Consider the following 23,558-nt stretch of genomic DNA (forward strand, 5'->3'; position numbering starts at 1 on the left):
GGTTTGCTTTCAAGTCAAGTGCATAAGGGTTCGATTACCATACACGTTCCTTCCCTTGGTTGGGTGTTTTCTAGTCTAGATTTGACTAATAAAATTGAGAGAAGAAGAATTGATATTCGTATAGAATAGGATAAGGAATTATCCGAGTACTCTGAAAAAAATCTCTTCGAATGTGTATATTTTAGGCACCACAATGGGAAAGGGGATCCTGTCCCCCACTCCTTATGTTTTTTTTTTTTTTGAGATTTGACTCGGAATAAATCTGAAAAACTTTCGAGAAAACATTAAATGTGAAAGATTGTGGAAAGGAAGTGGGTGAAGGGTAGAATCACCGGCAGGGGTAAAGAATACGGCACCACCCGTTTTCAGTGTAACAAAAACCCTAACCCTAATCCCTAAACACCGGGTGTGCGTATTCTTTACTTTTACCGAATCACCCACCCCTAAAAACTTTTTCTTTTAGCAGAATTGTGTTCTATGTTGCTTCAAACGTATACATCCGAAGAAAATGGTATTATTTTTACGATAACACCCGCCTCACCAGACGGGTGTCATAGCAATTGAAACAATTCGCCGGAAAAGACCACAGAATTGGGGTGGGAACAAAATATAAAACATCCGATGGACAGTAATTTGCGGAAACCCTCCAAGATATATTTGTGTGTGTTGTGTGTTAATGGAATTTGTTAGACGGAAACTCTGCGGAAACCGTGTCATATTTGTATGTGCATATTTGTATGTCTGTCTGTATTTTCTGTTTATATGAGACCGGTCTCAAATCCGTCGTTGTTTATGTTCTGTTCCTTTACATCCCTTAACGTCACCGTTCGATAATTAGAAATCGATAAAGAGCTCTGAACTGTAACAATAAGTATTGGAGTCTCGACCCCAGTAAACAATAAAAGAATATATATACATATAGGCACAGTTGTGTAGTCACATACATAGATACATTGTTTGTGTGTATATATATATATATATATATAAGAAGTGTGACTTACCACAAAGTGGTGAACAAAGTATTCAGAAAAAGGGTAAAAAGAATCGCCGCCGCAGAACTCAAACGAAGAATGTCTTCTTATAATTTGTAACTGGAAGGAAGAAAGTTGTTCAGTAACTCAGCTCAAGATTATGAATATATGAAATCTAGTCACAGGTTAGCTTGGTGAGAGACAGAAAAGGGAGGAACAGTTGAGTGTATATAGCTTGAAATGTGACCCAACCAGCGAAACTTCGGACCTAAAAGTTAATTAATAAATTTAATCAACTAGCAAATCCCATTTGACTCTCCGTCAGTCAGGGGTCACTTGTGTTGGTCATGCTAGGCTTCGACAACAACCTTATTTCCATCATTATCCTTGCTTTAAAAGTAAATAGGTTGACACAAGTACACTCTGTCCAGACACAACTGACAAAGGTTTTTCTTTCCCGTTTTTGCTCTTTATTTGTCGATTAGTTTTTATATTTTTTTATATCAACTTTCCACTTCCGTCGTCACCTCCTGTCTTTCTCCCTCCCTCCCCCTCTCTCTCTCTATCTCACACACACACATTGATAAAGACGTTGGTAGGTACACGTAATTATAGACATTTCATATATAAACATACACATATATACAAGCACTCCGGTTTCTTTTATTCCCCTCTATCTATCTATCTATATATCTATCTATCCATGGTGCGCGTAATTATATTTTAAATGTAAATTATATTTTCTTTTACATATCAAATTTTTATTAATTAAAAAATATTAAAACTATATGCCCGATTTTATAAATTAAATTCTTTTCCCAAGTAAAATAACGAAAACTTAAAAAGATATGATTATGGAAATAATATTAAAAGTTTTGTGAAGTTACCCAGTGAAAAGTTGCAATTTTAGTTTGTTTATGTTTGGTGGCAGGGAATGTGTCCGTGAGGAGGATTCGAACCAACAAATTAGAAGTTTATGAAATAAAGAAGAGGATTTAGATCGATAGAGCCCATTACAAGATTAGTGTGTGTGTGTGTGTGAAAGGATGATAGAAAGAGGGGGAGACACGAAGAGAAGTAAAGTAATATATAGGGAAGAGGAGGAAAAAGTGAGAGAGAGAGAATAGTAACGATACAAAGAGAAAGATAGGTAGAGTGCGACATAGAGAGATGGAGTAGGGAATATGATGGAGAGGGGAAGTGATAGACAAAGAGATATTAACTGTTCTCACTCTCTCCTTAGAGAAGTGAGAGGGGGAAATGATAGATAGATAAAACCTGCTCTCACTCTCGCTTCAGAGAAACGAATTAGTGTGAGATAGAGAGACAGAGACAAATATCTACGTCACAGAACAAAGAGAGAGAGAGAGAGAAGAAACGAAAATTGGAGAGGGGGAAACTGATATAGAACTTAGAGAGAAGGGACAATTTACCTTCCTCTACGATTCAAGAGTTATATATATATATAAAAAAAAGAGAGAATTGTCCAAGGGACAAAAAAAAAAGGTCTACAAATAGAAAAGAGAGCCAGGTGCCCCCGTAGAGAAAGAGAGAGAGAACGTACAGATGGAAAGAAAAATTCAATATATTAGAAGAAAAGAGTGAGGGGTTAATTAGATAAAGAGAGCAATTCAGAGAACTTCCACAGAATTACATCGAAGTGGAAGGAAACGACCCACTCGTTAATTAATACTGTTCGGTGATCAAGTCAATTATTTGCCTGTTCAAAGCATTTTCATAAGTTAGTCTTAAATATACATGCTTTTTTTAAATTTCTATTTCAAGCTTTTAATTAGCCAATGTTTCATACGTTCTCAGTAATCTAAAACTTCACAAAAGCCAAGTTACTCTGGTGGTTGAGAAAATAAATGGTAATGGATATCATATCTGATAGATGGACGCCAAGGAAATGTGTTCTGTTTATCATGTAACACACAAGACAAGCAAAGGGTTAAGAAGTTTATTAATTTTGATGTTTGCAATGCCGCTGTTGCGGTTATTCGTGCCAATGTTGCTGTCGTGGCTGTTATTTTCGTAATACTTCGTAGTTGTCGTTACTTTATTAGGTTATGTTTATGAATCCTTTTAATATTTTTGCTGTTGTTGCTGATGCTAGAACTATAATAGTTACTGTTGTTGTTATTGGTAAAGTTAACGGCATTTTGTAAGCTGGGAGGTGGGGGAGGGGTCCTTATTGTCCTCCCCTCACCAAAATTTATGTAAAACAAACCAAATAATTTTTATAATAAAGTTATTAATTGGTATAATTAGTGAAGTTATAATAGTTATTCATACCAGTGATCTGTTTGTTGGTGTTATTGCCAAACTTTCATTATCACTCGCCTCCAATCATCCAACAGAGTCGACAGAAGAAAGAGTTAAGAAAGGATCCAGTAATCGGTGTCGCCGACAGCAGGATTCCACCCCCTCTCCTCCCCCTTACTTACACACCGGCTCGATTTCACGTATTCGCACTTAGACGTATAGTCTTACGTGCATACACATACACACACACATGTAGACATCACAGAATGGTTTCTTTCTTTAAAAAAGATCTTGGACTGGTGTTAACGTATTAACCCATTTTATCATTAAACATTTCAGTGGAGTAAACACTCTCATACATACCCACCACACACAATCCTAACAGCACGAAGAGTTGTTCTAACATGAGAGCCTCTTGTTCAATCTGCTAGAAATAGCAGTCATATTGCCCACAAACTGCATCCTACGTCTTAAAAAAAAAAAGGAAAAGGAATCGTATGTCTGAATAATTGGGTTGATTACAACTGGAATAATTTTGATCGTGTCTGCTCAGCCAAGGACGACATTGGACTAAGCAACGATCGTCGTTAGAGAATTACTCAAGTTTTATTGCGTTCATAGTGTTTTCCGTTTTACAAGATTAAATAAGAAAACTGGACAAAACAGAGAACACAATTGAAAAAATTAAAGAGAAAAAGAAAAAACCAACACAATTCACCACCTTGGGTCGAAAAGTTGGGGGCACTGGGAAACCTCTCTAATGGCTATTGAGACATGCCAGCACGCTTGCAGCGTTGCCACGGGTGATGGCGAGGCTGATGCGTTGGAACAGTCAAGCACTTTCATGAGCCTCACCAGTTACCTCTGCAAGGCGAGTTGCTAGTGAAGACAGGAACCTCGCAGTAAGTGGTCCGACCCCACCAAACGTCTTGAATGCCACAGGATGGAAAATGTAGTTGGCCGTTGACTAGTACTAATTTCTTTTGACCCAAAGGGGTGAAAGGCAAAACCGACCTCACCAGAATTCAAAATGTAAAGAGCTATTACTAAATACCGCTAGAATAACAAATAAATAAATCCTCAACTCATTTTCTTTTTTAACAATTTATATTATCAAATTGCTGGATTGGGTCATTGCTCAACTAATTAGGGAGAGAGTTAACCTAGATGAGATGCAGTTTGGTCTTGTGCCAGGGAAACGCACTTCCTGAAGTTGCCTTACAAGCAAGGCAACTTCAGGAAACATTTAACCAGAAATAAAGCACTGTACTTGGTATTTAAGGAGAAAGCCTTTGATAGGGTTCCTCGATCCTTCATCTGGTGGTCACTGTGGAAGCTAAGGGCAGATGAGTGGCTTGTGAGAGCTGTCCAACTGGAAGATTTGGAGAAGGGCTATTTTCAAAATGAGACCTATTATAGATATATATTCGTTTTCTAAGGCCACAGAACTCGTAAGGCTGGTTTACCTGGTTTCCAAGGTGCACATGTGATTGCAGTCACAGCAATCTCCCTGAACAGGGATCACAGCAATCTCTCTGAATAGGGATTGTTGTGACCTTAGTCATTTATTTTGAGGAAAAGGGATAAGTCAATTATATCCCTGAACTTCATTTTATTGACCCCCTGAAGGAATAAAAAGCAAAATTGATCTTGGCAGGATTTTGAACTCAGAATGTAAAAGAGCCGGAAGGAATTCTGTTAAACCTTTTGTCCAATGTGTTAGTGATTCTGTTAGCTCACTGCTTTATTATATAAATAGACTTTTATCTAATTGACTCCTTATGTATTAAAGTCATAATATTGTATTATCTGTGATGTCTATATGAAATTCATCTTTTGTATCAATAATTATCAATTTCTTTTGTTTGAATATCTTCAAAGTAGCAGAGTGATTGTTGTTTAATTTGGTAGGAAGCCATGTCGATTAATTAATAAAAAGTTGGTTTTGTGTCACTACATGTATTTAATAAGCTAATTGATCTGTTGTTTTGTTTTGTTTTTTTTACATCAGAAACTAAATTATTTTTATGTGGATGAAATACTTTGGCAGTTTTCCAAATAGAAAAGCAAGTGTGAGTAATAAAAGGTAGAATAATGAGTAATAATGGTTTAACGAACCTAAATATAAATGAATATCTAAATGCATAGATGTGTGTGTGTGTGTGTATGACTATGTATGTATGTATGAATATATGTGTGTGTATGCATGTACTTATATGTGTGTGTGTATGTATGTATTTGTATGTATGTATGGCTACACACATACACACACAAATGTATATATTAAGGTGTAGGTATGACCTCTTGTTTTGATATTTGATAATTTGTTTTAAAATATCTCCAGAATTTCCAATTCTTAAGCATACCTCACATCAATATGACAGTTACATATGGAATTGCAATACTGGAATAAGCAGATGTGCATCAAGAGGATTTTAACCCTGCTTACATTGTGTGTGTGTCTGTGTATGCATGTGTGTGTATGTCTTTGTACGCATGTGTGGGTGCATGCACTGTGTGTGTGTGTGTGTATGTGTCCCCTTGTCTTGACATGGTGTGATAGTCGTAAACAAGTGTCACCATCATTCAGGTGGGGTCCTTCACTGCCAGTTTTCCGAGTCATGTCTGGTCATGAGGAAATATTATCTTAGTTGAAAACAGATGAGAGTTGGTGACAGGAAGAGCAGCCAGCTGTACAAAATCTACCTCAACAAATTCCATTCAACCCAAGGAAGTATAGGAAAGCGGACACTAAAACAATAATGATGATAATACGTGATTAAATTACATTCATAATAAATGATTACTTATCATCCATTTCTGTCATTTTTACCTGTTGTCACTTGTTTCTTCCTCTTTCCTCTCTTAATGGACTTCATGGAGTTAATAACATGGTTACCAGTGTTTGGGATGTTGTTTTTATATTTTATTTTATTTTTATTTTCATTATTTTTTTGGACTGTAGGCGTTATTCATTTGCTTGACTGAAGATGTACATACAATATTCATCAAACCTATCAAACAGCCTCTAAACATTCGAGATGCTTGTTAAGTCACTATCAATCATCAATCAATCAATCAATCAATCAGTCAATCGTTACTTGTCATATTGCTGTCACTATTCCCACCACCACCACCACTACCAGCAGCAGCAGCAGCTGCCCTTGAATCTGTTACTTCCACTGATTAAATAAAAATAATAAAAAAAAAAAAAAACGAACATCCTCATCTTTTAATTTCCATTTTCCTATTTGTGTCACTAAAACCTATTCTAACATTGAAATCATTTATTCATGAAGTCATTTATTTATGTGAGCAATTTTCCTTTTTTATGTTTTTTGGTTCTCTTTTTTTTAATTAATATTTGATAATCGTGATCAAAGTAACATTGTATATATTTCCAAAAATCAATGATCGTGTAAGTTTCAGTAGGGCACATATTGATTTTAAGATGGAATTGCAGGGGTGATCCGTTATAAGTTTACCAAACTTGATTCTTTCTTATAGAGATATGTCAAAGACAGACATCTGGAAGAATACTGCCAGGATTGAAAAACAGATTGATAATTTCCTACAAAGATGTCTCTGAAATGTGCTGGGCATTAAATGGCAAGACAAGATCACGAACAAAGGAGTGCTTCAAAAAGCCAAAGCCACACACCTGAGTCGGTTATTATGGGCTGAGCAATGCAGTTGGCAGGACATGTCCTACAAACGATGGACAATATCCTAGCAAGAACAGCAACAACATGGTTATCAGCTGGTGGGAAGAGACCAAAAGGTAGGCCACAGAAAAACCAGGAGATCCAACTTAAAAGATGACAAGTGCAGCCGTGGCACAAATTGATTTCAAGCTGCAACCCTTATGGAAGACTGAGAAAGATGGAAGGCCATAGTGGCCTGTTGCCACGAGACTGGTCGAGCCAGATGACCATTGCATAAAGAGATTTTCGAATTGAGATGGTGATGGCTGTAAAGCAAAAGCAAAATCCTTGGCAAGCGGAAAAATCTAAGCTGTTTCAATAACCGATAAAAGCTATTAGTTTTTATTTACCTCACTGGGAAAGGAAAAACAGCAGTTCACACTCAACCCATGCCAGCATGGAACATGGACATTAAACGATGATGATGATGATGATGATGAAGCTGATGACTGATAAAACTAACCCTACAACCACTAAACGTCTTCAGGATTTAAATGAAGTGACACAATGAGAAATTGTGACATTCATGAGTTTCCCAAGACCATTTGTCAGCGAATATAAACAAAATGCCATACTTGACAGAATAAAAGACATACAGGCATTTTAGAAACAACCAATTATCAGTAGCATACATGTAGGCAGTCGAGGCACATGGTCTAGTGGTTAGAGCAGCGGACTCGCAGTCGAGAGATTACAGGTTCGAATCTCAGACCAGGTATTGTTGTTGTTGTTGTTCTTCTTCTTCTTTTTCTTCCTCCATGATGATGATGATGATTTAACATCTGCTTTCCATGCTGGCATGAGTTGGACGGTTTGACTGAAACTTTCCCTGTATATATTCTAATATATACAGACAAAAAGCTGCAACATAACTGACCAGATATCCTTCTCCTACTGAAGGAGTCCAAAGAATGGACCTCCATCGACAGAGCCAAATGACCAAAATATTGTTAAGACAGAGGACGAGAAAGTTAGGAAGTATCAAGGGTTAGGATTGGAAGTGAAAAAGAATCCATAGAATCTCAAAAGTGAGTGTGGTACCAACTTGAAACGGTTCATGTGTTGCATCTTGAAGCTGTGGGATGGAGTTGCCAACGGAGACGTGTGTTTATAGTTTTCTCTCATTGCATTAAAACCTTTTCTCTTTCACAATTCAACAAATAACGACAAACAAAATCTGTTTTCCATTTCAGACTGTTTTAATTCTTCTTATACTTTTTTTTTTTTTACAGACCAACAAATTATTATTTCTTTTAAAAATAAGAATTGTCATTGACTAATGAAAGACAAACTGCTCTGGCTCAACTTCTGAGTTGTTTAAATTCAATTGTAGTACTCTAGTCGGAGGAATTTGTAACTCATCATTCACCTGAAAAACAAAAGATAAGCATATAAAGTACAATATAAAGTACATAGTAAAATGAAATATATCGTTTCAGTCAGCTCATGCAAAGTTGAATATATATATATATGCATGTATGTACACACACACACACATGTACATAAATACATGTGTATATGTTGGGCCTCACAGAGGCAATGACAAAAGACCAAGACCTCTGGAGGTATGCTGTGACTGAGAAGACCCGGCAAGTAAAGTGAGTCCACAGCTGTAACCTACACCAGTGTCACATAACCAGCCTGCTCAAAAGTACCTTGGATCGTGCTTGAGGAGACCTATTGAGTCAAGTACGTCAACATCAGCAATATCAAAATCAAATCAAATGGAAATTGTAGTTGTGAGCCTTGTGCTGGTAGCACGTAAAAAGCACCATCTGAATGTGGCCGATGCCAGTGCCACCTTGACTGGATTCCGTGTCGGTGGCACATAAAAAGCACCCTCCGATCGTGGTCGATTGCCAGCTCCTCTGGCCCCTTGTGCTGGTAGTAATAGTTCAACTAATGGCTTTTCAGATGATGTAAAACTTGCCACCATTATATACTAAGAAGATATTTTAACTATTTTTTGTTTTTTGTGTGTGCATGGTAGTCTCATTTTCATAAAATGTGCTCAGCAGTCCATGCTATGCGAGTGCAAATCCCAGCACTTTAAGGGTTAAAGAGAGACAGAGAAAGAGAAAGCTAAAAATAAAGAAGTAATCATGTGTGTGTATCTGTGCACGTGTGCATTGATGCATCTTTTCTTTTTAGGACCCCCTTCAGCCATGATTGACCATGGGATTGCACCTAGAAAGTTACCCTCCCAGGCACAAGTTTGGGCAAGGTTGTTCATGGAAAACCAGCAGTCGCCCATGCATACCGGCCTCTTCTTTCTACGCCACTGATGTTATCCAAGGGCAAGGCAAAGGTCGACACAGCTTGGCACCAGTGACGTCACAATTCATTTCTACAGTTGAGTGAACTGGAATAACACGAAATAAAGCGTCATGCTCAAGAACACAACACGCAGCCCGACTTACTGCCTAATGGTTGCGAACCAGACACTCGAACCACCAAAACCATACACAACGTCACAAAGCATTTCCAGGGAGGCAACTCTTTAATCATGGACTTGAAATGATTAACAGTTTTAATAACTTGAGTGAATACAAGAATAAAGGCCTTTAAACACGAACAGCATTAACCTGGCCATTGTAAAAAGATGTGTATATGTCATAACACTACATCCTTTATCTAGATTAATTCAAATGGTTAAGAAGTTCCCTTTGAAATAAAATGGCCTCCTTGTGGAAAGCGTGTGGCTCAGTGGTTTGGGTGTTGCACTCACACTCACGAGATCACGGTTTCACTTCCCCGACTGGCCGTTCGTTATGTTCTTGAGCAAAACGTTTCATTTTACGTTGTTCCATTTGGCTCAGCTGTACGTGGTAACCTTGTGACAGATTGGTGCAGAAGGGTGAGATGGTGACTCAGGAACGGAGGAGGTCTAACAAGCCGTGTTTTGTATTTATTTGTGTTTAGTGACAAAAAGGATGAATAGTACAACCTGTCCAGTGAATCCCGACTGGTTGTTCAACCATGTCAAAGGTCAATCAATCAATCAGGTTGCACAACACCTTGAACGAATGTCTTCTAGAGTCCCAGGTTGACAAAATACCTTGTAAGGAAATTTGGGTGGCAGAAACTGTGCTGAAGCTCATTGAGCATGTGTGCGTCTGTGTGCGTTTTTCAGTTTGTGTTTGTTTATATCTCCACAACTGTGGTTTGGCAGGAGAAAAACCAGATTTGAAAAAAAAGAAAACACACATACTGGGCCCTAAAGTGTGGGAATAAAAATTGTTTAGGGGCTGCAAGCCTAGGTCCAAACTAGAATGTTCAAAGTGCTTTTGTTGTTCTCTGCAAAATTTTAGGGGTGCATTTATACCCACTGCAACTCCTGTTACTGTGCCCTGGGCTGATTATTTAACTAGATTGTGCTCCAGCATGGCTGCAATCTAATGACTGAAACAAGTAAAAGAGCGTGTGCATGTGTGTGCATGTGCGTGTGTACATGTCATTGGTAATATTTGATCTCCTTACCTTAGCATTGATATACTGATGCAACAATATGTTGAGTTCATGGTTTTGTTGTCGAAGTCCAGAATTTTCTTCAATTAAATTTGCTCTGTCCTGGAGAATCTGACTGAAAACAAGAGTGAAGAAAAAAATAAAATTAAAAAAAAGCAAGATTAAAAAAAATCAATAATTCTTTTTTTCTAATTTATCTCTCACACATGGCAAATGTGGGTTGGAAATGTATGCAAATATATTTTTGATTCCTCTTTATTTATTTTATGCCTTCCTCAACACTGCCTGTGTTGCCTCTGTTGCTCTAATACTCACTGCTTCTTTGTCCTTCTTACTATGACATTGAACAATCAAATAATCACATTCGACCTGCGAGAAATAGAAAAAGTCCACTGACTTGGCATTAATGGCATCGCAAGTGTTGCTGTCAGAACACAAAGAATGGCAACAAACATTGCAAGGCTGACCCTTGGCTGACCCTTTAGCAGATCCCTTGACTAGTACCTTTTTTTTTTTTTATCAACCCTGAAGTGATGAAAAGAATGTTGATTTGGATGAGATTTGAACCAAGAGCACAGAGGTCCAGAACAAACAGCACAAGATATTACATCCAGCATGCTAACAGCTGCCTTCTCACTGCAAACAATCCACAACCAAAATGACAATATAAACAACAACATGGACACTGTATCTCCACAGATGCCCTTTGTCCAGTCTAGAAAGGTCGTGACACTTACTGGTATTTTTCAAGACCATTAATTAAAGCATCCCACAGTCTCTCCTGGTCTTTACTCAATGCGTAATAATACTTTTTCCAGTAGATGCTGTCACAAGAATCCTTTCGCTGCTCAACTTTGGATAACTGGAATGATGTTAATTTACTCTTGCTCCTGTGTTAATGAGAAAGATGGCATAAAAATGAGAATTTCAAAAACCTTGCAATGATTTCATCTGAAACCACGAGTTGAAAGTAAAACAATTACAGCATCTAATCTGTCTGTTCAACATATATAATTTGCAAAAATGGGCACCGTTATTCGAAAAGTTAACTTAGTTATCCGTTAATCAGTTAATTATTTCCTAATGTAATGGATGTTATCAATAAACCATTAACGTTAATTTTTATTATAGAAAAATTTTTATTATAGAATAAAATTTTCATTAAAGAAAAAAATTTTTATAATAGAAAAAACTAAAAATAACTTTTTGCTCTAAAAAACACCTTTAAAAAGCACCAAAACTATAAAATCTGTTAACTTCAATTCAGTTGAAGTTAACTGAAGTTGACTTGAGTTAACGGAAGTTGAATGTAATAAAAGTTAATTAATCTGATAATGATTTTCAAGGTTAACTTAAAAGTTAAATCGTTAATAGAAATGTTAATTCTGTTAATTCATGATTAATGGATTAACAGTTTGGTGCCTAGGTTTGATATTTTGGTGTCAAAAGTTTTGGTTCCATGTCAGTGACCAGGTTGCAGTTGGTGTGACAAAAATATTGACATCAAATAATAAATGTTTAAATGAAGTTAACTGTTTTGTGTGCTTTTCAATAGATAATATATGTCTTCCAAACTATATTTCTGTGTTTTGTTTTTTCTTAATTGTGCAGGTATTATCAGGTATCTTACCTGATCTCTGATAACCCATAAACATGTAACCTATTCAAGCTCATTAAAATCAATCACCCCCCCCCCCACCACCACCACTCTAGCTCTCTGTAAATATATATTCATACATGTGTATGTGTATATAGTTGGCATTCCTTTACCTCTTCCCATGTGTATATTATTTATTTATTTATTAATCGTCCACAGATGAAACTGTAACGTCTTCATGTCACAATTCTTTTCTGTGCAAAATAGAATCCACTGATTGCAAGATCTCACTCTCAGAGATTTACTTCTCCTAAATGGATTGCCTCCACTAAGAATGGTGAGCACCATCTACCTTTGAATGATGGTTTTAACTCTTCTGAGTTCCTCCACCCGTTGATGGATACAGTTTTCCTTCCTGCAAGCGGTCCCAAAATTACCCTAACCCTCACCAATCAAGTTTGGTGACATTACTGGTTTAGTCACTGATGAACCAATCAAGCAACAGAATGAATTGGCTTACATGTTATATATATATATATATATTAGAAGGGGTGCTAAAGAGTTCTTGGCTTTGGCTAAAAGAAAACACAGAAGGATGGGTTAATTATGATTTTGTTCAATATATTACCCTCTCTGATTAACACACATATTGCAGTGGTTCCTTCAGTTTTTCTAAGCCCTATAAAAGAACCTAGGAATGTTGGGCCTCTAATCAGGCCTTTCCTGACACTCTTAAAACCAGAAACTTTTCAGAACCCCCTTGTACATGTATATGTGCACACGCACACATGCACGCATGCATACACAAATCAATGACAAAAGAACTAGAATTTCATAATCATTTTCATTAACTTCCTCAAAGCTCTGAGGAAGTTAAGGTGTTGGAATGGTACACATGCCAGATGCATGGTTTGTAATAGCTGAAACAATGGTAAGCTAATGAAAGCAATTAAATAGCACCTTTTATTTTCTCATTTATTAATTAATTGTTATTACATTCTGTATTGCCCCAATGATGCGGGTAATGATGTCATATTTCTATAACTTAGTTATGGTTACTATTTTTTACTATGTTTCGTTTGTATTGTTTTTGCCTCGAATAACTGAACGATGGAGAGAGAGAGGGAGAGAGAGAGAGAGATAGAGAGAGAGAGAAAGAGTAATGAACAAAAACCCAATTAAAGATTACCTATCCTCAAAACTGTGGTGTTTTTCAACAAAAGATCGCAGGGCCTTTAGTACATCGTTTGGATGAATAAGTTGTGGTTCATTAAAGTTTAATCGTTTGGTGGTAATGCTAATTTGACTCTCTGTGAATTCATCAAAATCACTGGGCCTCTCTTCTGACGCGTGCATAGACATTTCAGGTTCCAGGAATGATTTTTCACATTTTGAACTTGAATCGTCCTTTTTAAAGAGAAATTTACAAGACAGAAAGAAAATAATAATAATAATAATAATATTTTATAGGATTGAGGTAACTCCTCCAGTAAGTATACAGAAGCAAAAAAAAAAAAAAGAAGAGTGCCATTGTTATAAAATCTTATAAAATATTACCAAAAATGAAGTCGATCGACAAGTTTATTTTTTGAACCTGTGGAAGGCATGCAAGATGCTGAAATATCATTCACTTGATAACAATGGCACTCTTCTTTTTTTGCTTAATAATAATAATAATAATATACGGATCTTAACTGATTGGAAGTGTTATCTGTCTTGGTACAAAAGATGGGACACAGCAAATATTCTGCTCAATACCACAGATTTGCTTGTCAGTTGTTTGACCTTAACCAGTTGAGCATGTCCCTTAGTGGCTGACAATATGAGCATCTCTGATCATGTGAAGAAGTAGTTGGGAAGCATCGTAGCCATGTGTTGAGAGGAATTCTTTGGGATTTGAATAATTCACCTCTGGAAACAATTCACCTCTCAGAACAACCTAATGTGTCACCCTTAAATCCCAACTCTAAACATTCCTTCACTCAAACACTTCTAAAATTCGAGCCCTTGAAACCTTCTAACTGTCCCCTTTTTCCTTAGAAGCTCAACCATATCAAACCTTTACCAAATTTTGAAGGTCTACACAGACCATTTTCAAAACTTTGAAAACAGGGTCTATATTTTATATGTAGAGTGTTTAAAAACATAGACACTTTCCAAAGTTTTGAAAAGGGGCAATGTAACGGTCCCATCTCCCCAGATGAAGATGTGAAAAAAAGAAAGAAAGAAAGAAATGGGCAAAATCATAACAAATTCACCAAAAGAATAAAGTTGATTCCTTACAACGACTTTTGATTCCATGTCATTAAGTTCATCTTCTTTGTCTTCAAATTCGTCTGATGAAAGCCTGAAGAATGTTGCAAGATGTAGAATATCATTGTCGGTTGTCACTCCCAAGACCTGTAAAATCAGAAAAGTAGAAGTAATTGAGCTGAATTGAATCTATCTGGATTCCATGGGCTGAAAACTGGTTTCATGTTTAATGTATTTTGTCTTTTATGTCTGTTTAGGTTTTCGCTTGGATACAAATGAGAACTTAAACAGGCTTGGATGTGTGCTAAGAAGTTTGCTTCCCAACCACATAGTTCTGGGTTCAGTCCCACTGTGTGGCACCTAGGGCACATGTCTTCTACTATAGCCTTGGGTTGACCAAAGCCTTGTGAGTGGATTTGGTAGACAAAAACTGAAAGAAGCTTATTGTGTGTGTGTGTATATATATATATATATAAATGCATGTGTGTGTTTGTGTGAGTGTTTGTCCTCCACTATTTCTTGACAATCAGTGTTGGTATGTTCATGTCTCTGTAACTTAGCAGTTCAGCAAAAGGGACCAATAGAATAAACACTAGGTTTTTTCTTAAAAAGTAGGAATTTGGGTGTCAGTTTGTTTGACTAAAATTCTTGAAGCTGGTGCTCTAGTATGGCCACAATCCTGCAGCTGCAAAGAAGGAAAAGCTAAAAGAAAGACACTTTTCAAAGTCATTAAATATAATATACATTTCTCCCTTTCTGTCTGTGTGTCTTCTCCCTCTACCATCGTTCTTCATTTCTTCAGTCTATACTCCACTCATTTGAAGGCTCTTATCTTGCACATATTTGGCAACCTCACTGGTGCTGGTGCCATGTAAAAAGCATTCAGTACACTCTCTTAAGTGGTTGGGATTAGGAATGGTAGACAATGGAGTTTGGTGCCATCCTTTGGCTCTTCTGTTCTTGTCAAACCATCAAACCCTTGCCAGCATGGAAAAGGGGATGTTCAATGATGATGATGATGATGAAATATTGGGAATGTAAAACAAAGTAAAATAATGAATTCAAAGAAAACAATAATTAAAAGAAAGCAATAATAAAAAAAAATATAAACTAAAATAACTTTTCTTAGTGACACTTGATAAAATTAATCAACAAATTAATTTTAATCTTCAGTCATCACCATTTCAAGTGCTTTTGGTTTTTTTTCTCAACCGCTTGACATGGGTTGGCTAGGTCTACAGTAACACAACATCTTACCATTCGATGAGGTCCCTTGTCATTCTCTGAAATGGTAATTTATCTCATGTAGTTTTTAATCTTTCTTGTATCCCACCATGTTGCTTAATCTTGAAGAAAGGAGCTTTGTATTCTTTGAAGAAATCTAAGAGTCTCTTTGCAGAAGAATTTGCCTTGGTGGAACAGAGGGACAGTGATGGCTGTTAATTCCAAAAATAATGTCTCTGTGGATGGAATGCCGTGTCATGTCTTGGATGTTCACAGAATTGTTGCTTCGTCGGATGATGAAGGGGGAGGAGAGGCAGCAAGCAGCACTCCATCCCTGCGGATCTCACAGTGAGTGAGATGTCTGCCCAGGTGGATGGCAGATTTTGATATGGGGTGAAGTGAGAAGGTGATCTATGAGATCAGGGAGGGCATGTGAAGATGAGGTGAACTGTGTTGAAACTAAAACAATTACAGACTGAAAGACATGTAGTAGAGCTACATCTGTAATATTTAGCTCTGCTACTGACACATGTTAACCATTCAAAAACACACAATGACTCAACTTTACTTAACCATTTATTATGGAAATGTGTCAATGACCAGGTCACAAGTGGTGAGACAAAATAATCAATTAGAAAATTACCATTTCTAAATCTCACAACGATAGATATTCAGCAACTGTACTTTGTAGTAAAGATTGTTTGCCAACATAACATGGCAGTCCTGGTTTAGGACTAATGTTGCTGTAATTTAGCTCTAGGAGACATTGTCTCCAGCTGGCTATATGACATGATCTGTGTCCTTATACTTTTGAACTGAGTGGGGGCTGCTAGATCCCCTTGTTCGAAAATATAAGGACACAGATCGTGTCGTATAGCCAGCAGGAGACGATGTCTCCTGGGGCTAAATTACAGCAACATTCGTCCTAAACCAGGACTGCCATGTTATGTTGGCAAACAACCTTTACTACAAAATAATCAATGTTTAAGTCAAGTCGATAGTTTTAATTTGTTTTGGAATGTGTCTTCCATGTTCAATTAATGATTGCTTGTTAATTAATGATGGCAGATATGATAGTGCTTAATATATTTTGCAAGTAAATTTTTTGCATAATTTCCATTAGTATTTGATTGTGTTAATGAAATATCTGTCAGGAAGTGAAGCACTGAATAGAGCCCAGTGGAGAAGCTCATGCAAGCCAAAACATCTCCGACTTTGAGGCAAACAGGATCAACACCATGAAGGAGAAAAGAGCCCAGAGAAAATGATGTAAACCACAACTGCAATGTCAGGAACCAGACTGGCAAATCTTGGATAGGTTTGAATTCCCATATGAGACGACAAGATAAAACATTGAACTAACATTGAATGAGGGTCCTTATTCTGCAGAATAAGGAGAGAATCCAATATTGGAAAGTTTACACTTTATTTTATCTAAAACAGAGAGGAAGAAGAAGAAATATTTAGAAAGAAATGTCAACTTACAGAAAACACACTGTCGAGTTTCATTAACATTCTCTCATCTTTCTCGAGATTTTCCAACAAAGTGTTCAGTTTTAATTCAATAAGAAAATCCTGAAAATATTTCAATAACAAATGTGAGTTACTTAAATTATTGCTTTTATCATTATTACAGGGCAATGCCTAGGGTTTATTTAACTCTGATCAAAGTTGAGCCCCCCCCCCATCCCCCGGAATCTAAAAGAATAGCAGTGAAGTGAATCCTCAGCTTTGAATCAATCAAGGAACTCTACTAAAAGTATTGAGTACTTTTCTCCTCTTTGTACACTACAATGTATATGTGTTCACTTCTATTGTGTCCATCTATCTTGTAGGACCTTTAATCTACCAATTTTTCATTCCATTTTTCCACTTCTCCATCGACCAGTTTTTATTGCCTGGAATTGACATGGAGGACGAAATGGAGAGAACATAATACTATGTATACACACATGTCATATATGTACTGTTCAAGTGTTAGGCCTCATGGAGACAGTGACAGGTGACCAAGACCATTGGCAATATACCATGCTTGTGTTGACCTGTCAAGCCAAGTGAGACCATAGTCGCGGCCGATGACAGTGTCAGGTCAATGGCACCCATGCCAGTGGCATGTCAAAAACACTCACTACACTCCTGGCATGGTTGGTATTAGGAAGGGCATCTGGCCATAGAAACCCTGCCAAATCAAATTGGAACCTGCTACAGCTCCTCTGTTTACCAGTTTTCAGTCAAACCATCCAACCCATGCCAGCATGGAAAGTCGACATTAAATGATGATGATGATGATGATGATGATGATGAGGCTGTAATATCATGTATCTTCTCTATAGTAAGTCACTTGTGCTTGGGCTCCTGTCATACTTTATCTTCTCAACACCCAACATAAAGCTGCCCCTCCTCTCAAATACTATTCCACTATGCAGTTGAGAGGGATTTTTCCTGTTCTTTCCCTGTCTTGCAAATTACTTGGCAATCTCAAAAAGCACTCAGTCTACTCTGTAAAGTGGTTGGCACTAGGAAGAAAGGGCATCCAGCCATAGAAATCAAAGACAAAGCTGACATTAGAGCTCAATGCAATCTTCTAGGGGCTTACCAGATGATCTTGTCAAACCATCCAACTCAAGCCAACATAATAAACAGAATGATGATGATGATGATGATGCTATGTATTTTTTTGCTCTACCTGAGAAAATCCAGCTGATTATAAAATTCTTAAAAACTCACAGATTCATCACAGATCAATTCTAAGATAGATTTGACAGTGATTGGTGATATTTGCTTGAAGATTTTGGCTTTGGCGGCATCAATTTTGACAATTCGTTCATCTTTTGACGTTCTCTTATTCTCATCAGCAGATGCGATTTCTGCAGCAGAAGTCATTGGCTGGAAGACTGGTCTATCTTTCAGGCTTTTCAGCCTTTCATCAACATTTCCTAATAAGGATATAAAACAATACACCTCTGAAAATACAGGTGTGTGTGTGTGTGTGTTTATATAGAAACAGGTAAGAAGATGTCAAAAAAGATATAGAATAGGTCTACACAAGAAGTGCTCAGACCAGACCCAGTACTTAAAACCTGACGTTATTCCTAAATTTTAAATTAAAAATTCTAATCCTGCCAAATATTATGAAGAATTGATTATCTCCCTTGTATTAACTGCTTGTTTGTAGACACCAGACACCGGGGATGAAATTTTGGTCTCAAATCATGTTTGGTTCAGCATTGAGATAACAAGAGCTGCAAAAGATGAAGATGGTATTGGCACTGATGGGAATAATAAGACTGTCACTGTTGCTGTTGGCGTTTTCTTATTTCTCCCATCAATACCATCAATGAAGATGATGATGATGATGATGATGGGCTCAGGTCACAAAGTTGTTGTGAGGGGTTAGTTGATAACACTGACCCCAGTCTTTGAACAATGTTTACTGATCCCAAAAGGATGAAAGCAAATTTGACCCCAGAACATAAAGAATTGCAACGAAATACTGCAAGATATTTTTGTTTTTTGATGCTGTAATGATTCTGTCCTCGAAGGAAAACGATAATAATGAAGACAATGATGGCAGAGGTGGTAGAGTGAAGAATCATGAAATTCTAAGACCTTCAAGAGGAATAGTGATTTCTTTTATTAATTTCTTAAGAGTTAATGGCATCACTTGCTACAAAAACAACAACAACAACAACAACTAAAGAAGCATTAGAGCTTACCTTTTGATAGTAAAACATGGCTCAAAATTTGGGTTGCTGAAAAACTAGGATTTATCTGACCAAATTTTATTGGTCCTTTATTTTCGGTAAAAGATCTGTTGGAAGAGAAAATTTTTATGGCAGCAATTTCAACTTTCTGAATGGTTCTATATTTTTTTTAAGGTGTTGTCAGAGGATGAAGGGCATGGCCTATGACCTTTTTTTTTAAAGGCGTCATTGTATAGTTAAGAAGGGTGTCTTTCAACCATATGGTTGCGGGTTCAATCCCACTGTATGGCACTTTGGACAAGTATCTTCTACTATAACCCCAGGAAGACCAAAGCCTTGTGAGTAATACACACACACATACATTCTGTGACAGGATTCTATTCAATTCATCTTCTTATATTAAAATTATATATCATCATCATCATCATCATCATTCAATGTCTGTTTCCATGCTGGCATGTGTTGGATGGTTTGACCAGAGCTAGTAGGGCCAGGAGCCACACCGGGTTCCATTATCTGTTCTGGTAGAACTTCTACAGCTGGATGCTCTTCCTAATGCCAACCTTTCCACAGTGTGCACTGGCTACCTTTTATCTGGCACCAGCACTGATATCACTTCTGCTGAGACAGAGGGGTGAGGTCTCCTTGACTGCAGCAGTGAACCAGACACCTCAATCCTTTGTCATCTCCTTTGTAACACTCAGTATCTTGAGATCAGTCTTCAAACACTTTACCTCATACCTTCCTGGGTCCCTCTTTCATAAGTTCCATCCACATCTATATGCATCACACACACATATATATATATTCTTTTATTCTTTCATTTGTTTCAGTCATTTGACTGCGGCCATGCTGGAGCACCACCTTTAGTCAAACAAACTTATTCTTCGTAAGTCTAGTACTTATTCTATCGGTCTATTTTGCTGAACTGCTAAGTTATGGGGGATGTAAACACACCAACATTGCTTGTCAAGCGATGGTGGGGGACAAACAGACATGCAAACACACACATACATACATACATATCTATCTATCTATCTGTCTGTCTTTCTATCTATCTATCTATCTATCTATATATCTATATCTATATATCTATATCTATATCTATATATATATATATATATATATATATGACGGTCTTCTTTCAGTTTCCATTTACCAAATCCATTCACAAGGCTTTGGACGGCCCGAGGCTATAGCAGAAGACACTTGTCCAAGGTGCCATGCAGTGGGACTGAATCCAGAACCATGTGGTTGGGAAGCAAGCTTCTTACCACAGAGCCACGTCTGCGCATGTATATATATATATATATATCATCATCATTTAATGACTGCTTTCCATGCTGGCATCGGTTAAACCGTTTGGCAGGAGCTGGCAAGGATGGAGAGCTGAACCTGAATCCAATTGTCCCATTTGGCATGGTTTCTACAGCTGGATGCCCTTCCTAATGTCAGCCAAATTACTGTGTATGCTGGGTGCTTTTAAAGTGGCATTGCATGAATGCTTTTCATGTGGCACCAGTACATGGCTCTTGCAGGCCAATCCTCTTCCCCAGGGGGAGGGTCCTCGACACCTCCTATATGCAAAGATGGGTCTCCCATGGATATTTATTTCACACATAAAGCAACAGTAGACCAGAAGCTGAGAGACTTGTCCAAGATGCTACAGAGTTGGATTGAACCTGAAACCACACAACCAAGTTTGTGCTCGATCATCACCATTGTCATCATCATCTAACATTCTTCTTTTCCATGCTGGCATGGGTTGGACCATTCAACAGGAACCATTCACAATGAACATTTTGTATTTAGAACTTCACACAGACTTCTATTGTTCCTGGAAACAACCAAGACATTCCTTCATCATGAATACTTACACGTTTGGCTCTTTCCACTCTAATCCCAACTGCTGGATATAGATCACGCGCTGGGCACTGAGAACTCCATTCAGTAGCAAGTCTTTACAAATATCTTCATTCAGACACCATAAGTCGTGGAATTTCTTCAGATCGATAGCCATGAAATGTCTGAAAATCATAGAATTGGATGCTGTATTTCAGAGAAAAGGAGGAGAAAATACTACGTGTAGAGTAGTATTGAGGCTTTTTGTATTTCTCACCCAGGGTGTAGGAATGGGGATATAATAAATACCAGTAATACACTAGGTTTTAATTCAACCAATTAAACCACCACCACCACCATAGATGATTATCTATCATCTCAACTTTGAGTCTCATTATCCTTAACCCTTTGCCTGTTCTGTGTATTACATATGATGCAGAGGACATATTTTTCACTGTCATTCATGGATCGTATATGTTACACATTCCCAATTTTTTTCCGACCACCAGAGCAACTTGGGACTTAAATGAGAAGGAATGAAACAAGGATTGCTCAAAAGTCTGAAATCAAGCATGAAGGTTTAGGGTAAATTTATGAAAACACTTTGGACAATCAAAGGATAAAGTCTGTAAAAACTAACACTTCTTTCCACCAAGCTTAGATTCGAAACTGAATCTAAGGATTCTTGCTTGACTGAGCCACCACGAAGGAACAGGTGTGAAAGAAATTTGCTTTGTCCTGTCAAAAAATCATCTCCTTTTGACCTACGACCTCAGCCATGTCAGACGAAGTTCAAATGGACAGGAGATGACCTATTTAGACACAATCTCTCCTGCAGTATGTCAGTCCTTCTAGCTGCCATGGCTGTTATAAATACCGTGGTCAGCAGAGAGACAGACAGAAAGACAGAGAGGCAGAAAAGGATTTGCACACGAGACAGCCTTCTACTCTCTCAGATGAACGACGCAGACACAGACACAAAACATATTCAGTTCTAACACATCACATCCATAAATGTACCCTGTTTTTATTCTTCTCAACTCGTAGCAGTTGATGACAAATACATGCAGTGAAGAATTGTGTATACCAATAGCAAATGCAAGTCCCATAAATAAATTATTTTAACTATAAATCAATGTCATTCATTTACTTCGAAGGCATCCACATGCCAATCGCCTCTGTTTACCTCAACACCCTCTGATACACCTTTAACCACTACATATCCAACCCTTAGGACTCTCTCTCTCTCTCTCAGTGAAGTTCAACTGGAAGTACAGTTTATTTCTTTAGATGTTTTCTTTTCACATCATCGTTGTTTAACATCCGCTTTCCATGCTGGCATGGGTTGGACGATTTGACTGAGGACTGGTGGACCAGGAGGCTGCACCAAGCTCCAATCTGATTTGGCAGAGTTTCTACAGCTGGATGCCCTTCCTAACGCCAACCAACCACAATCATCAATCTTGGACAGCACTCCATTCTTTTCGATGCTTAATTACTGTTTTTCAATTAATCCTTTTGCATAATATATCATTGTATACTCAAATATAATACAAGAAATGAAGAATCACAAATGGTAAAATAAATACTTTGCTCGTTTTTCCAAGTCTTGGAACTGTTCTGTCAGACGCTTGTAATCATCTGTAAGTTGTTGATTTTCTTCTCTGAAAGTAGAAACCAAAACTGTATTAATTTTTTTCTTGAACTACAGAAAATTCATTAACCCTTTAGCATTGAGAATAGTAAGTCAAATCATGTGACAAGGGTACACACACATGCACACATACGATGGGCTTCTTTCAGTTTCTATCTACCAAATCCACTCTCAAGGCTTTGGTCAGCCTAGGACTATTGTAAAAGACACTTGCCTAAGGTGCCACACAGTGAGATTGAACTCGAGACCACATGAATGGGAAGCAAGCAAGCTTCTTAACAACATAGCTAACAACAATAACAAGAAAGGGAAAAATAAAGTAAAAAGAAATGGAAAACAAAAAAGAGAAAAGGAAAAGGATGACAGAAAAAAAATACAAAAAAATAAATAAATAATCAGCCAAAACGATAGGTTACTATGGATACCTACTTGAAGTGTTTCTCCTGCTTTGCCAACTTGCTCTTTATGTTATTCAGAACATCTTGAAGCCTGGAAAATATTATAAAACCTTGGTAATCCAAGATATGGCTACACTTTCTTACTCAGAGATACATTACACTCAGTCATACAATGCTGTATCACTCAGTAAAATAACTGAGTGATACAGCATTAGGCTTCCAGCTCCCAATTCAAATTGATTGAGCAGCAAACTCCCTCCTATTTGGCATGATTGGCACCAACGAGTTGTTGGATGACTGAATTCTGTGAATATCTGATCATTACTTTTTAATTACCACAGCAACTTATAAAACTCATTAAAAATCTCTCTATACACATTAGTATTATCATTAATATTCCAAATGCAGAAGGAATGAGAAGAATAGAAATGTGTGTGTGTGTGCGTGTGTGTGCGTGCGTATGTGTGTCTGTATATAT

General features: G+C 37.4%; 2 protein-coding genes across 6 annotated transcripts in view; both read right to left on the bottom strand.

Moving 5' to 3' along the window:
• LOC106884256 (rho GTPase-activating protein 18) overlaps positions 1-3,405 on the bottom strand; it is a 128,540-nt gene extending 125,135 nt beyond the window's left edge. For 2 of the 5 annotated variants that reach the window (XM_052967605.1, XM_014935534.2), the window contains exon 1: positions 1,002-1,513. The gene's annotated coding sequence lies outside the window, so the exon portion shown is untranslated. Of the gene's footprint in view, positions 1-1,001; positions 1,514-3,266 lie in introns of those variants that run through there. The other 3 variants (XM_014935535.2, XM_052967604.1, XM_014935537.2) reach the window with 3 other exon arrangements.
• Positions 3,406-8,120: 4,715 nt separating this feature from the next.
• LOC106884257 (dynein regulatory complex protein 1) overlaps positions 8,121-23,558 on the bottom strand; it is a 23,599-nt gene continuing 8,161 nt past the window's right edge. The window contains exons 9-19 of the mRNA XM_014935538.2: positions 23,112-23,171; positions 22,618-22,692; positions 21,064-21,213; positions 19,199-19,293; positions 18,210-18,418; positions 16,968-17,057; positions 14,289-14,405; positions 13,195-13,412; positions 11,146-11,298; positions 10,421-10,523; positions 8,121-8,309 (exon numbers count right to left, since the gene is read on the bottom strand). Coding sequence (XP_014791024.1) covers positions 8,217-8,309; positions 10,421-10,523; positions 11,146-11,298; positions 13,195-13,412; positions 14,289-14,405; positions 16,968-17,057; positions 18,210-18,418; positions 19,199-19,293; positions 21,064-21,213; positions 22,618-22,692; positions 23,112-23,171 — 1,363 coding nt within the window. The 3' untranslated portion in view covers positions 8,121-8,216. The remainder of the gene's footprint in view (positions 8,310-10,420; positions 10,524-11,145; positions 11,299-13,194; positions 13,413-14,288; positions 14,406-16,967; positions 17,058-18,209; positions 18,419-19,198; positions 19,294-21,063; positions 21,214-22,617; positions 22,693-23,111; positions 23,172-23,558) is intronic.

This window comes from Octopus bimaculoides, chromosome 4 (genome assembly GCF_001194135.2).
Source record: "Octopus bimaculoides isolate UCB-OBI-ISO-001 chromosome 4, ASM119413v2, whole genome shotgun sequence".
In the NCBI taxonomy this organism is placed as follows: domain Eukaryota; kingdom Metazoa; phylum Mollusca; class Cephalopoda; order Octopoda; family Octopodidae; genus Octopus; species Octopus bimaculoides.